The 15,441-nt window shown below is 36.9% G+C and overlaps 1 protein-coding gene across 2 annotated transcripts in view; it reads left to right on the top strand.

Moving 5' to 3' along the window:
- Positions 1-15,441, top strand: part of COL5A2 (collagen type V alpha 2 chain) — a 136,823-nt gene that overhangs the window by 72,096 nt on the left and 49,286 nt on the right. For both annotated transcript variants that reach the window (XM_026492346.4, XM_044381339.3), the window contains exons 4-12: positions 665-697; positions 1,793-1,825; positions 2,790-2,843; positions 7,839-7,949; positions 9,558-9,635; positions 11,207-11,251; positions 12,248-12,301; positions 12,696-12,749; positions 13,895-13,948. In XM_026492346.4, the coding sequence (XP_026348131.1) occupies positions 665-697; positions 1,793-1,825; positions 2,790-2,843; positions 7,839-7,949; positions 9,558-9,635; positions 11,207-11,251; positions 12,248-12,301; positions 12,696-12,749; positions 13,895-13,948 (516 nt within the window). The remainder of the gene's footprint in view (positions 1-664; positions 698-1,792; positions 1,826-2,789; positions 2,844-7,838; positions 7,950-9,557; positions 9,636-11,206; positions 11,252-12,247; positions 12,302-12,695; positions 12,750-13,894; positions 13,949-15,441) is intronic.

Genomic DNA, 15,441 nt, shown 5'->3' with positions numbered 1-15,441 from the left:
TTTATTTATTTGACAGAGAGAGAGTGAGAGAGAGCACAAGCCGGGGGAGCAGCAGGCAGAGGGAGAAGCAGGTTCCCTGCTTAGCAAGGAGCGCAACAGGGGACTCGATTCCAGGACCCTGGGATCATGACCTGAGCCAAAGGCAGACGCTTAACCAACTGAGCCACCCAGGCATCCCATCATTAGGTTTATTCACTATAAAAACTAAAGTGAAATAACTTTATGCCTTTCAAACATTGGATTGATATTTTTGTGTCTTTCAGATGAGTAGTAATTTTTTTTTTATCAATAATGTCTGACTTGTGTAAATATTGTTTCTTTTCTCATTTCCTTTTTGGTTTTTACATTTCTTTTTTTAAAAGATTTTATTTATTTATCTGAGAGAGAGCATGAGCGAGAGGGAGAGCACAAGCGGGAGGGCAGAGAAAGGGGGAGAAGCAGACCCCCCACTGAACAAGGAGCCTGACATGGGGCTCAATCCCAGGACCTCAGGATCATGAGCTGAGCCGAAGGCAGACACTTAACCAACTGATCAACCCAAGCGCCCAATTTTTACATTTCTTACATTGAAATTCCCAGCATATATATGGAATATTCTAGTATGACATGATTATGCTCCACAGACTATTACATTTTGATAATTGAACATTTTTTTGCTTCTTAGGGACAAAAAGGAGAACCAGGATTAGTGCCTGTTGTAAGTATACAAATATATTTTTTTCATGTACCTTTAATAAACTTAGTTATAGTATAGTTGTATATTATTGCTTATATGCATACTGTCATAGAATGGGAAACTAGTTATTTTATAGCCAGGTTTTAGTATAAGACAAGCAAACCAAAAGAGATTAATTCTTTAGTATAATTTTAATGTTTATTTATTACCATATTCCTGACTTTCATTGTCCCATGACTGAAAATGGACATCAGGGTCTTACAAAGTTAAGCACATTATATATGGATGTAAAGTGATAGTTAAGATGTATATTTTTTTACAGTATAAATAGTCATGTAATCCAAGTAGAAAGGCATGATTTAATGTTCCATGCTTCTGGAAATATGTCTTGCCATTGTCCTGATTGACGTTTCATATTTTATGAGAGTTCTTAAGTGTTATTTAGACTTGTACATGATCGAAAATTATATTATTAAGTAGGATGATAACCAGCAGTCTCATAGATCTCAAAGGAGTTGTCATCACTCTGTCAAGAAAAAAGTATATGCATATTGTTTTATTTGGCAGTGTTTACATTTTTGCTTTGCCTTGAAATTGGCTTGTTTTTAACAAAGAGTGCCTAAAAAGTAAATCATTCATTTGTTGTCTTTCATTTAAAAACTCTGATGTATACTTACCATGTCTTAGGTGATATTTTAAGTGCCTTACAAATATTTATTTATTTGTCTTCACAACAACTCTGCCCGGGAGGTAATTTTATAATCATCATCACCATTTTACAGAAGGAAGAATATTAAGCATGGAGAGGATAAGTAATTAGTCCAAGGTCACACCACTGGGAAAGGATAGAGTTAGTTAGGATTTGAACCCAGGCCTCTTGGCTCCAGCAGTGGTGCTCTCAATCACTGTAACAGTACTGCTTCCCTATATTACAGTTTAAATTAGATAATGTCCTAACACATAAACAGGGAGGACATGGGCATCAATTGACAGTATCCATTTGCTCTAAAAAAAGTTCACTGGGATTTTTGTTGTTATTCTTACTTGTTTGACTATTGATTTTTCTAAAACTCTGTCAAAACTTCATCTTTACAGATTATGTTGTTTATCGTTTAGGTAACAGGCATACGTGGGCGTCCAGGACCAGCAGTAAGTAGTTTCCTCCAACATTCATGGTACTCTTAAGTTCGTAAAGATACTGAAATCTTCATGAATATTATATCGATCAAATGAGAATAGAATGCAGAACCATGATGCTTCGCTTCTTGAAATATTTGGTTTTGAAACATCTTCAGGTTTAAGTGTTCCTTTGCATCAATGAATGGTGCATAAAAGATCATTTTGTTCTGAAATTGGTGAACCTGATTATTCCTCTGGGTTAGTGTCACTATTGGTTATGTGAAAGGCAGAGTGATCTTACATTGTTAATTTTAGATTAGCTTTACTCGTTGAAATTAGGGCACACCTGCCTATTGTTTGACAATGATTAAAGGTAGACTACTTTTATCTGTTTAATGAAACAAACTGTTAATTTCATCTGTTACTGAAATTAAATCATATTTCCGTAGAATCTGAGAAATTACATATCGGAATAGCATAGTACTGGTTTAGCATGAGAGACTACTGATTTCAGTTGGATTAGTAGTAGCATTCCTAGGTAACTAGATGGAAAACACACAATTTCCTCAGATCACTGATAATTTGGGGTTTGTACATCTATGTAGTTCTAACAATCCCAACTGTAAGTTTTAGTGGCCATCATTTAGCGGCAAAGGCTTGCTTGGGACAAGACAGCAAAAATGATCCTTATAAATTTTGCAATTATCATTCAAGCAATACATTCAGCTCACTGGTCTCCATGACACTATAATGTAGCACTTAATTCTTTAATTCTTTACAGGCCTTTCAGCTTCGTTGGTAACGTAAACAGCCTTCTTTGTACACAGAGCTTTTATATGCACATGGCTTTATTTCTGTAGTCTTCAGCTGAACTGAATTAGAAAAGAAGAGTGATATTTCTGTTTTTCAGTTTTCTTAGATCAAGCAAACATTTAAAACAAAAACATCTGAAGTATGTGTATTTTGCAGGCATAATCATCCTTTTCTGTTTTAGGGACCTCCAGGATCACAAGGACCAAGAGGAGAGAGGGGCCCAAAAGGAAAACCTGTAAGTTGACAGCAGAGTCGCCTTTTTTTGTGAATTGTACCCTGTACCAAGTAAGCAGATCGAGACCACCTTCCCTGGATGCAGCCAAGAGCTGGTGGCACTGTTTCTCTCTCACCTCTATCAAATGGGACAGAATTGAGGTCATGAAGTGATTGTGTGTCTCTTCTGATTCAGAGGGAATGATCACATGGTAATAATTACCTATTATCTCTGTAGGTAACACAAATGGCATTTCTTCGTTTCCCAGGAGGTCAGACTAAAATAAAGTAGAACCTAAGGAAACATAATGAATACCTCATGCTGTTTTCAGAAGTTGTAAATCATGAGTGAACAATGCCAAGAATGTACTGTTGAGATAAAACACCCAAGTTCTGTGATCTGTGGTTGCTACAGGAATAACCAAACTGGATAAAGGAAAAAATTGCTAGAGGACCAAATTTTCTTTCAAGCGGTTGTACAATGAATTTATTTCCCAAGTAACACTCTACCTTTTTTTCACTGCACAGCTGCTACAGAGCTATCAAAGGAGTTATTTAAAAAAAAAAATCAACAAATCCATTACCAGAACAAAGGGAACACCTTTAAATTTAAATGATCGACTTCATACCCTTGAGATAAAACATGAAGATATTATATAATATATGCCAGATGTTTTTTCTTATTACCAAGTCCTAGGATAACAATTCTTTTTCTTTTTAGATCTCCTCCTCAGAAACTAATGTCTTTCGTGCATTAAATAGCTGATTAATTTTTGTATTGCTGTCATTATCTTATGTTTTAATCAGAAAAACTTGTGCTGTTTAATTCTCAGTCTAATGATATCTACTAAATTTAACTCTCTGGATTTTTAGCCTTCCAAATATGTATTTATCCATATTTAGATGGGAGAAATAGAAGAGCAAGGAAGCAACAAACAACCTTGACTATATAAGTAAAGAAAAATGTATTTTATATCATGTCTCTAGGAACTCTTGCCACTGGTTTCATCTTTGATATTATTATATGCTTCTGCACATTTGACCAAGAATAGCATGATGACAATACTTTTTCCAAACTGGAGCTGGAGTTACGGGTGGTATTGACAGGCATGCAAGGAAATGACAGTGTCCCAAGGAAACTAGGCATGGTCCCATAGGTGTGTAGGGAGGCTGTGTTCTGATGACCTCGTGCTGTTCTTCCTTTTTCCTTGCTGTGCTGCTGAGCAGCCTCGCCAGTGCTGGGAGCCTGAACACTGTTAGTGGCTCTCCAGATGTCCGCCCAGGGTCTAGAATGACAGAAACAGATACATGATAACTTCAGTTAGCTAAAGCGTAGGGGACCATGCAGAAAATAATGTCCATCAGTGTACTTGTGCCCTAAATAACTGATAACACTGAGTCCTAAGTCTAGGTGGAAGTTACTAAGGAAATAGTGGTTGGACTTTCAGAATTCCTTGTTAGGATTCAGTGAGTCTACTCTCGCCCTGTCTTCTCCTCTTGACATAGTGTGTGGTATGCTCCACTTCCTGTCTTGGTTAGCAGTGAGACAATCAGTGAGAATTAGGAGAGAGAGAGTGAGAGAGAGAGAGAGAGAGAGTGTGTGTGTGTGTGTGTGTGTGTGTGTGTAAGAGAAGTAGCTATTTATTTGGAATTAAGCAAAACAATCTTGGCAGATACCCAGACAGGAAATCTGTTCCTCTCTTAATCCTAGCAAACAGTGGTATGATGGTAAGTGTTTAACAACTGACTCATTAAAAAAATGTGCCTGTACTTTAGCTGATTTCCCTGGTGTAAATGCTTCCAATGTGGCCAACAGCAAGATCGTGGCATGATGTCACAAAATACCTATAGGTAGAGTATTTTGCCTCCAGTCCAAAGACTTGGAGAAACCGTTTACTCAGACTACAGCTATGGCCGGCCCAATGTAGGGCGCTACTGCAGTCTTAACTACCATCTTCTCTCTCTGCTTCCATTGCCATCAGAAGTCTCACAATGGAAAGCATGGTTTCTCAAGCTCAACACTATTGGTATTTGGGGCCGTGTAATTCCTATGCATTGTGGGATGATTGGTAGCATTTCTGATTTCTACCCACTAGATGCCAGTAGCAACACCTGTCCTCCTCCTTCATACAGTTGTGATAACTAAAAATGTCTCTTGATGTTACCAAATGTCCCCCTGGGGGAGGGGAGCAAAAGTGCTCAGGATGGAGAACTTCTGCTATAGAGATACTCTCACGAAGCCTTCCTTCCTAGCCAATGACCATCGGGACTGTCTCTCATCATATGTCCTTGGTTTTAACTAAGTTAACCTGATAACTTCATAGTCACAAACCAGCAATCTGTCAGAAGACGGACAATGGTGTGCTGAGTTCTAATTGCACATGACACTTAACCTCTGTAGATCTGTTTCCTCATCTGTGAAATGGGAAAATGCCATTTTACAATCTTACCAATTCTAACACTTCATTGTGTGTGTGTGTGTGTGTGTGTGTGTGTGTGTGTGTGTGTGTGTGTGGTGAATAAAGTTCTTGACCATTGGGGTATTATTAGTCTTTTCTATTTGTGGATGTTTAAAGGTCGCCACCTAGTGGCAATATATAAGTATTTTTTATTGTAGATGGCTGACTAAGATTACTACTAGAGTATCCTGGGGGATGGGTGGGAATGATGATAAATAGAATATTTACCTTAATATAAAATGTATATAATTCAGCTCACTTTAGAAATATGAAAATGTGTGTTTTAATGTGTTCCCAAATTATAGTTTTTGTTTTCAATGTTTATCAGTAGAACTGCTCACATACTATATTTTTCTTACTTTCACTTTTAATTATATTCACTTAATTTTGAATAATTTTTACAAAATTTTTGTTAATTTTAATCTCAATTTGCGTAAGAGTAAATCATGTAGGCTATTTAGAGTAGATGCTTTGGAGGCACGGAATGCATCATGAAGTAAAGTGGGCTGTCTTCAGAGTGGACTTTGAAACATGATTATTAATCACAGAGGGACAGAGAAAGGACATGATTTTTAAGGATTAATATTACCTAAACTTCTCTTTACTCTCATTGACACGAAATGTAGTTTTTGGTGTTGTCTTTAGAAATCCCCTTGGGAGCAGAGATGTTTCAGCTCACTTTTTGTATATAACAATAACTGATTATCAATTAGCAATTTCATATTTCAAAAAGACATTAGAAGTTTTCCACACAAGGCTCTTTGAGTAGACCAGACTACTACTTTTTCTGTGACACCATTGACAATATGAACTTCCAGCTGATTTTGCTCACCTTCCTATGATCCAGGAATCCTAGATAGCAATTAAAATCAGCCTCTTAAAAGAGTTCAGTGAATTGACAGTGGTTTAGGAGACAGAAAGTGTTTGGCTTGATAAAGGAGGAGAATAATTTTATGAGAAATTAGTTTTTAAAGTGTGAGTTTTTTAGACTATCTAATTCTATTTGAATAGATAAGTTTGGTTATATTCCACTTTTCCAGGAAGTAAACATATTTATATGAATCTATATAAATGTTTGAATATATTAATTAAATTACTGAATAGCTGCTATGCCACCCTCCCCAAAGCCATCATATGCAAACTGCCCCCTTTCCCATCTCAGCTTGTTTGATATTTACTCCTTCTGCAGTATCAGCTCATATTTTAATTACTTACTAACGCCAGGAGGTGTTCTCATGTTTAGGCATGAGAAGCTTCTTTTATTAAACTCCAATTCACGTACCATATTTTTCTTGATCCCTGCTTCTAATTATAAAAATCGTGCTGACTTTAGATTTCTTCGGTCCCTTCTTTCTTTTGAAAGTCTGTTAAGACTCTTCAGGGTTAAAAAGTCAGAAAATGCTTCACAAGACTTGTGGGAATGATGAGGTTGGGGGATGGAGCATTTCCAGAACTGAGGACGTGGCTGTTCACCAAGCTGCCTTCAGAATGTGGGCTGGGAGGAGGGTGGAATTTGGCAGCTAGGAATCATTGCTCACTTCTCTGAGAACTAGACTTGGCTGGGTCACTGTGCCTTTCCCTCTGTTTCTCATTGGTCTGGTCTACCTTTGGGGGTGGTATGGAAAATAAAGTATGGCCAGACTTGAAGTACTAGAATAAAGAGAATTGAAATATGAAAATGTAATAAGCATATATTGTGTCTATTCTGTGCCAAGAACTATACAAAACATTAAAAAATGAGAAAGATGGAAAAACCACAAACCCCGGTCAAGGGGCTTTCAGATATTTTTTTGGTGGAAGGAGGTTAAGTAGGCACATATATAGTTAACTATAATCTAAGACAAGTGAATTTAGAAATTTTGAAGCTTATTCTAGAATACTGGTGAACTGAGTATAATTTTATAGTTATTCCAAGAAGGCTCATTACTTGGGATTTAATACATCAAGAGTAAAATTTTTACCCAGAATATACCATGCCCTGATGGAGAGACTGTGACCAGTGCTAAAATCAGCAGTGTCAGCAGAGCTGAGGAAATTACTGTAGGTGGCTGGATTGCTATTGATTTTTTTATAGGACTTTATTTTTTGTAGGGAAGTTTGAGGTTCACATCAAAATTCAAAGGAAGGCACAGAGAGTTCTCATACATGCTCTGTCCCCATACACCCATAGCCTTCCCCATTAGCAGCATCCCCCATCAGAATCCATAGTTACATTAGAATTGCTCTTGATGCTGTAAGTTCTATGGGTTTAGATGAGTGTATGCTGGCACACAGTCATCATCACAGTATCACACAGAGCGTTTTCACTGACCTAAAATTCCTCTGTGCTCCGCCTTTTTATCTCCCCATTCCCACCCAACCCCTGGCCACCGCTAATCTTTTTACTGTCTCTATAAATTCGCCTTTTCCAGAATGTCGTAGAATTGGAATCGTACAGTATGTCTATTCATTTTTAAAATAATGAACACTTCATCTCCATCAAGAAATTTGTGCTTTTAGCTTTCTACTAAGTACATATTTGGCAATGTGTTCTAATTTGCACTGGCTTGTTTTCCCAGGGTCCTCGTGGTCCTCAGGGAATTGATGGAGAACCAGGTGTTCCTGGTCAGCCTGGTGCCCCAGGGCCTCCTGGACATCCATCCCACCCAGGACCTGATGGCATGAGCAGGGTGAGTTCATTACATTATTCAGTGTTATATTTAGATTATAAGTTTTAAAATTTTTATTATTGAAGGATAGTTGACATACAGTGTTATAGTAGTTTCAAGTGTACGACATAGTGATTCAACAATTCTATACATTCCTCAAAGCTCACCATGGTTAAGTGTAGTCACCATCTGTCACCATACAATGTTATTACAATATTATTGATTATATCCCCGATGCTGTACTTTTCATCCCTGTGACTTATTATTTTATAACCAAAAGTTTGTGCCTCTTCATCCCCTTCACCTATTTTGCCCATCCCCCCCACCCAAGTTTTTGATTTATTATTATGATTTTAAGTTGTCTTAATTCAGATGTTGGCCCTTGACTGTAAGAACAGCTAAATGAATGCAGTTCTACTGTGGAGCAACAATAAAACTAAGACATCCACAGAGAATTGTTGGAAAATTCAAAATAGCATTTTTCAAAGTACCCCTTCAAATTATTTGTGCTTCTCAATGTCAGTTCTGGGCTCTGCAATTTTGTTCTTTCTGTTGATTCTAAGGGACTACTAATACTCTCCCCTGTATAAATTGAAAAGAGCAACATCTTTATCCTTCTGCTGTTGTCTAGGCTCAGAATGCTCACAAAATCTGTGTCATGTCCTCCAGAAGGAGGGAGGATGACACAACCAGTATGATGTCTATGGAACAGGCCACTGAGTTGACACTAACAATGCTATCTGATAATTTCCCAATTTTAGTTTCCTGCCAGAAATAAAATAAAACAAAATGTCTTTCTATCTATGCTTTCTAATTCTTAATGGCAGACATAGAGGATTTATGAGTAGATGCATAGCAAAACTAGGGAACATATGGAGCCCTGAAATAGGATTTTCGTTTTATAAAAACTTAACACAGTTGCTTCTCAACTGATCACAGAAGGAATTGCTAATTTATTTTTCCAACAATATGCACATTTTCCCCCACTAAAATCTGGAAATTAACTGAACTCTTGGAATATATATGGACAGTTTTAGTCAGTTGGCTTACCAGAGTGTGTGTGATGTGAAAGAGAATAGATAAAACCATTGCCAATTCTTGGAACAGTCAGAAAGTCATTAAAAGGATTATAAAATCTTTATCAACTTTTATAAATACAGTTAAAATTTACTGGTCATGAACAAAGAAACGAGAATACCATCTAAGTAAAATAGCCTGAAATGGAAACTGGAATCTTCAGGACAAATGTTTTAAAAGCATCGTTTAGGCTTTGTGCAGACATTTGGAATGCTTCAATTGTGGGAGGAAATCAGATAAGAAGATTTAAAACTGCTATCGATTAGCCTGGCAGAACGGTACATGCTTTTACCAAGTGGGAGACATCTGGCCCACTGCAGTCGTTGTTCTGAAAGAACACAGTTATAAATTACTCTGAGGAAGATTGTTCAATCAAAAACACAGACCATGGAAAAGAACTTGAGTCTCTTTCTGCGCTTTAAAGTCAAAAGTATAAAATGATTTTCAGAAGAGTCATTCTGAGAATCCCAGAGAATGTGCATTTCTCAATTTAGAAGTTTGTTGATCTATGTCTTTTACTGTGGAAATAACATGAACACATTGCTTTTACAGCCATTTTCAGCTCAGATGGCTGGGTTAGATGAAAAATCTGGACTTGGGAGTCAAGTAGGACTCATGCCTGGCTCTGTGGTAAGTGCAGATTTTACTGATAATCAGAGTTCTTGTGGAAAATAACATTATATGAAACAAGGTTTGAATTAGCTAGTTAAGAAGTAATATATGTCTTCTTAAACAAATCCATCCATCCATTAACTCATTCAATTTATTTATCAAACCCTGCCGTGTACTAATTAAAAGCCCAGTGGTGTTCCTTTCATAACTGTGCAAAGAATTTGTTGACTTTAATAAAGGGCTGCCTGTATATTTCATTTAATATTTGAAGAAAATAAAAGATTTTAAAACAAAACCCATACTTTTTACAGTGCTGTTAGAAACAGTGATTTGGCAAAACTTTGACATGGGAAATTTTGCCATTTTAATTTTCATTATTTCCTACTTAATATCCTCAGACTGCCTATGCCAACAACTCTAAAGTTTCCTGACTGGGCCTAGTAACCATTCCCATCATCTTTTGAATTTCTTCAGCTTCCAAAGAGTCCCATTTTCCCTGGGCAAGTACTTTAACCTGAGTATTTGGAGAATACAATCTCACTGAACAAATTAACACTTATCCAACCAATTCTCCCATGCTTTTTTGCTCATAACATAATTCGAAGGCATCCCAGATTAAAGGAATTTCAGGCAATAGCCAGTGTAAAGTCGGACCACATACATAACCACCCCTTTTATCCATCCTTAAACCTTGTTTGTCTGTCTGCTTTTAAAATCACTAGCAATGTGGGTTCATTCAACGATTACCTTGGGATGTATTTCTGAAATATATGTGTTTTCATCCATTGGAAGTCCAAATTGCATATATGTTTATTTTTTAAATGGAGCTTTTGTTTTCTTACTAGCTAAAACCCTGATCAATTCAAAATAAAAATGTAAATTTTTGCCATAAGAACAAACTTGATTTTGATTTAGTTGATTTCTCTTTTTTGACATTTCAAAAATTATATGGATATATGATTAATACAATTTTTTAAATGGCATTTTCCTTTTCTTCCCTTTGTCATGCCTCAGTGTAATCATTTCATATTTAAATGGGGAAAGCCCATGTGGATACATTAAGTGTATGTTATGAAAGAAAGAAATAATCCAGAAATCTCAGTGCCATAGATAATTTTAAACTTATATTTAATATAATCTAGTCAATATTGCTGATAGCTTCCTAAGTCTTTAATTCAATCTGCTTATTTAAGTTTAAGAGTTATCTGCCGTGATGCCGAAGAACTCAATAGACAGTTTGAGAATTACTTTCTGCCTGCCAAGATTTTTCTTTTGTTGGATATTCTGGTTTAACAGAACCACCCCTGAAGCATGCAAATGTTCTTGTCCCAAAGGCACTGGGTGTATACAGGCATATTCTTTTTTCTCTTTATGAGAGTGAAAGTATGTATAAAATCATCCCAAATGTTGCCCAAACTTTAATTTTCTTGAATTTAGCTGCATTCCAGATGAGTACAAATGGAGAATGTCATCATCTTTCACTGTCAAAGCTTCACTTTTCCAGATTCTAAGCCTGATTCAACATTTTTGAAATGTTTGGCCTAATTGTCATGAACACTATGCAACTTTTCTTCTCATTTGTTTTTAAGGGTCCTGTTGGCCCAAGGGGACCTCAAGGCTTACAAGGGCAGCAAGTAAGTCTTTTTATAATTAAACTACATACTATAGCAAAATAAAAACAAATACAAATAAGGTCTCTGTGACATGAGTGCTTTCGGTTGGCCTTTAAATTTCATATTGTAATGCTCACTTTGAACACGCTGTATTCAATTAACTTTTACTCAGAAATATATGCAGCATGTTTTTCAAAGTTTCTGCGTGGGGCTAAAGTTTTATCATCTGGTTTCTTTATGCGACCGGCCTCTGATACAAAGGAATTTTATATGCCTTTGCTTCTGAAATAACAGATCATTACCTCATGTCATAATGAAAATGCTCCTAATTGGTTATGCGCTAACTCTGAGGGCTGTGAAATCAGATCATAGAAGGCTACCGCCATGTGGTGTTAGAAACCACAGTCAAGGTAATCACTCCATGGATTTTTAAAAGAATATAATACTATACTTTCTTTCTATAGCATATCAAATACCAATAAAATAGTGTAGCACTGTTTTAATTTTTGTAGTGATTTGACAGGCAGCAGGAAATAATTTTTCAAAAGAAAGGGGAAAAAAGAATTCTTAGCTCTGTCAAAGATCTCATATTGTCATTTTCATGTGTGTGGAGTCTTACTTCAAGCCATTTTATATTACTGCCCTTTGTGAATAGAAGCCGTAGTTGGTGATAAGGAAGGTGATGGCCACGATCATGATGATAACCACCACTGATGGGACATTCACTCTGTGCCAGCACTATTCTAGGTTCTCAGCGTGCATTTGTTATGGAGAGAGTTATAACAGCCTAATGAAGTAGGTAGCATTATTATTCTAATTTCACAGAGTAGGAAATTGAGGTTTAGAGAGATTAAGTAACTCACTCAAAGTCACAGGGCTGGAAAGTGGTGGAGCCAGCAGTTTAAGCAACTGGACTATCCTGCAGGAATATATGATTTAGCATTCTGTTTTTCTTTGGTTTGTATATATAATTTACATATAATTATATTTATTTGCATAATTTGTCCTCAATTTCAGGGTGGCGTTGGCCCTACAGGACCTCCTGGCGAACCTGGGGAACCTGGACCAATGGTAAATGTCACGTAAGCACGTAGCCCCAGTCAAAGATGGGTGCACCGTCATAATGCCGTGAGCTATTTATTTTGTCAGCTCTTTCCTAACGCAGTGAGAAGTTAGAGTCCAGTTCAGGAGGCCTGTATTATGTGCCTTGTGGCAGAGTATTTAAATTCAGAAGCTTTGAATATGGTTAGCAGACCATGCTGAGATATTTGCATTTGTGAAATTAAAATTTTTTCCTTTGAGTACATAATCTGAGGCATGCAACATAAAATTTAGAATATAAATAAAGCTATTTTCTCTGATATTTTTCATTTGTCTCAAGAATATTTTAGATTATATCATTGGTAGGTATAGGCAAATATAAGTAAATATTCATTTTTTCCCTTTCATTTTGCTTTGTTATTAGGGTCCAATAGGTGCACGTGGACCAGAGGGCCCTCCTGGAAAACCTGGTGAAGATGTAAGCTGCCTGCCTTCATTCTGCTTTGAGATGCCGTGGTTAAGAAGGAGGCACAGTGTTGACATGGATATTATTCATTAACTCCCCATTTATTTTCCTCACTTTTAGCTTTCATTAAACACACGTAAAACTGGAGAACTCAGAGTGTAGTTTTATAAAAATCTGAAAGTGTTCTTAATTTCGATGGTTTTATATTATTAGGTTCTGGCTTTTTCCTTGCACACCCCCCTCCCCCGCCCTGCCGCACCCCTTTCCATTGTGATTTGTCTGTAAGATACTAGAATTGCTGTCACAATCACCACCGCTTTTGCTGGTGGAACCTCTGAAGTAAACTTAAAGAAAAAGACATTGCTGTGATGCCAAAACATCATTATGAGGTCTTCATTAAATGGAATTTTTTTAATGTATTAATAGTATAGCGCCGATATTGCTTTCCAGTGCTGAAAAAGCCATTTCTTCAATTGGATTTTTAAAGTTAAGACTCAACTTCAGGTTTTAACAGTAATAACACATGATCTAAGAACAGAATACAAAAACATATTTGCTTTTCTGGATTTTTTTCTTAGTTGTACCAAAGTTGAGGATAAAATCATGAGTAAACCATTAATTTCTGTGTGATACTAAACCAAGTAAATATTTTTTTTCTCTTTGTGTTTCAAAGAGATTTATTTAAGCAGATTGTGTTGAATTTGGTCATAAAGAAAATATGTCTAGTAGTTCTTAATTATTTTATCACAAGAAAAGAAATGACTATTAGTGTTCTAAGAAACTGTTTTAATTCAGTACCATATGTTGATATAGAATTTCATAACATATACCTGTATATGTATGGGTGTGTAAATTCTGATGTTCGTAAAAAGGTGAGCTAGGTCAGATGAGTATAATTTATATTAATTTCTTTCCAGATATATTAATGAAACCTTCACAACTGACTTGCTGTAATAGATTGCCATCAGAAATAGAGCCAGTCTCACTTTTATACTGTTTAGAACATTGAGCATGAGCTTTCTTTTGTGGGGGGGTGGGGCATGAGCTTTCTAAAAAAGACTTTTATCTGCAATTGACTTGTCATCTAGTCTCAGAAGGGAACATTCTAATTCTCTTTGCTTCCCCCTCACCTTGTTTGTTTGTTTGTTTGTTTAAAGGGTGAACCTGGTAGAAATGGAAATCCCGGTGAAGTGGGATTTGCAGGATCTCCGGTAAGTTTATACTTATCGATACAATGCCATAGAGGCAAACTTTGAAAAGTAAAGAACATTAAAATTACCTTACATGTTATATACATGTGCATTAGACACTACCACCAAGATATGTTCCCTTCTGTCATTGTGAAACAGTACATTTTGCCAGAGTGATAGTTAATTCCAATTTCCTGTTTTGTATTGGCACTATATGAATAATCCTCCCAGAGCTAGATAATTATTTCATAACCTAACACGAATACTCTCCAAACTGAGTGTCACATTTACAAAGTCACCAACCTGACCTATTTCTATTTCACAAATTCCTGATCCCATTTGTCTTTTTAATATTTTTAATTTGTATTGTTCACGTGTCAAAAAGAACAGCTTGAGAGTTTATTGATTTTTTTTTTATATGCTAGGAACAATAAATTATGGACAGGATGCCTCTTTGGCTGCTCCTCAAACCCTCACTCTGGCTGAAATTCTTGATCGATGTTCTGGACCCTAAAATCTTATGACGAGATACACGGATGGCCAGCACTCCTAAACTAGCTATTCCCCCTCCCCCCCCCTTGGCTTACTACAGGGACCTGTCTCTGGTAACACACTCCACCAGAATTCAGGACCTGGGCCACTTGGCCATTCTCTGAACCCACCTTTCCATCCTTACTCACATTACTTTGATAGGCCCTCTCCTAGGATATGCTACACAGGCAATGGGGAAAATTAGAGATAAGTGAGCAAAAATCCTCTCAACATTCTTGCTTTTAAAGTTTCTCCTTGTCTGACAACCCCTAACTGGATTCAACCTTCTACCTCCTACATTTCCTATACTTTTCTAATGTTTCTTCCACTCAGTACAACCAGCAGTACTGAATTATTCTCCATTTACTTCCTGAAAATTGATGAAGTTCAATGCTGGGATTTTTTTTTTAAACAAATGAGTGCTCATCTTTTAAGGGAACTTATAGGGCTCCAAGGATTATTTAGTTTCAAATATAATACGTATTCCCTAGCTCTCTGCTCTCTCTCTTCCCTTTCCTCCCCCATCAGCCTGGGTAGTCAATGCAGACAAAGGCATGAGGTTTAGTCATTAGCACAGATGTCCACGTCAGCCAATCCAGGCTCGAACGTTCCATCCTGCTGCACTCTTGCACATCCTCTCAGTGTGGGCCCTCCGTGGGGAGGAAGCAGGCCCTGCCAGCATGTCACAGATGCACTCTGCAAGTTCTGTGCAACAACACATGTGGTTGGGGTGTGATGACAGTCTCGGGTCAGCAGAAAGAGAAAATTTTATGAGTACTGGCACATCTGGTTCATTTTCTTGTTGTATTAGAGATATGTAATCACATGAGAATTCCCTTGCAGACCACGAAAACTCAAAGTTCACTAATTATTTGAACTAGCATAGCTCAGTAATTCTCCTATAGGCTGAGTGTATGGAGTTTCCTGCTCAGGAAAGAAGGGGAACAAATATCAGTAAAGGGGAGTAGTCCAGTGGACAAACT

This window comes from Ursus arctos, unplaced genomic scaffold, assembly GCF_023065955.2.
Source record: "Ursus arctos isolate Adak ecotype North America unplaced genomic scaffold, UrsArc2.0 scaffold_1, whole genome shotgun sequence".
Lineage (NCBI taxonomy): Eukaryota > Metazoa > Chordata > Mammalia > Carnivora > Ursidae > Ursus > Ursus arctos.
This window is presented reverse-complemented; position numbering and strand designations above follow the sequence as displayed.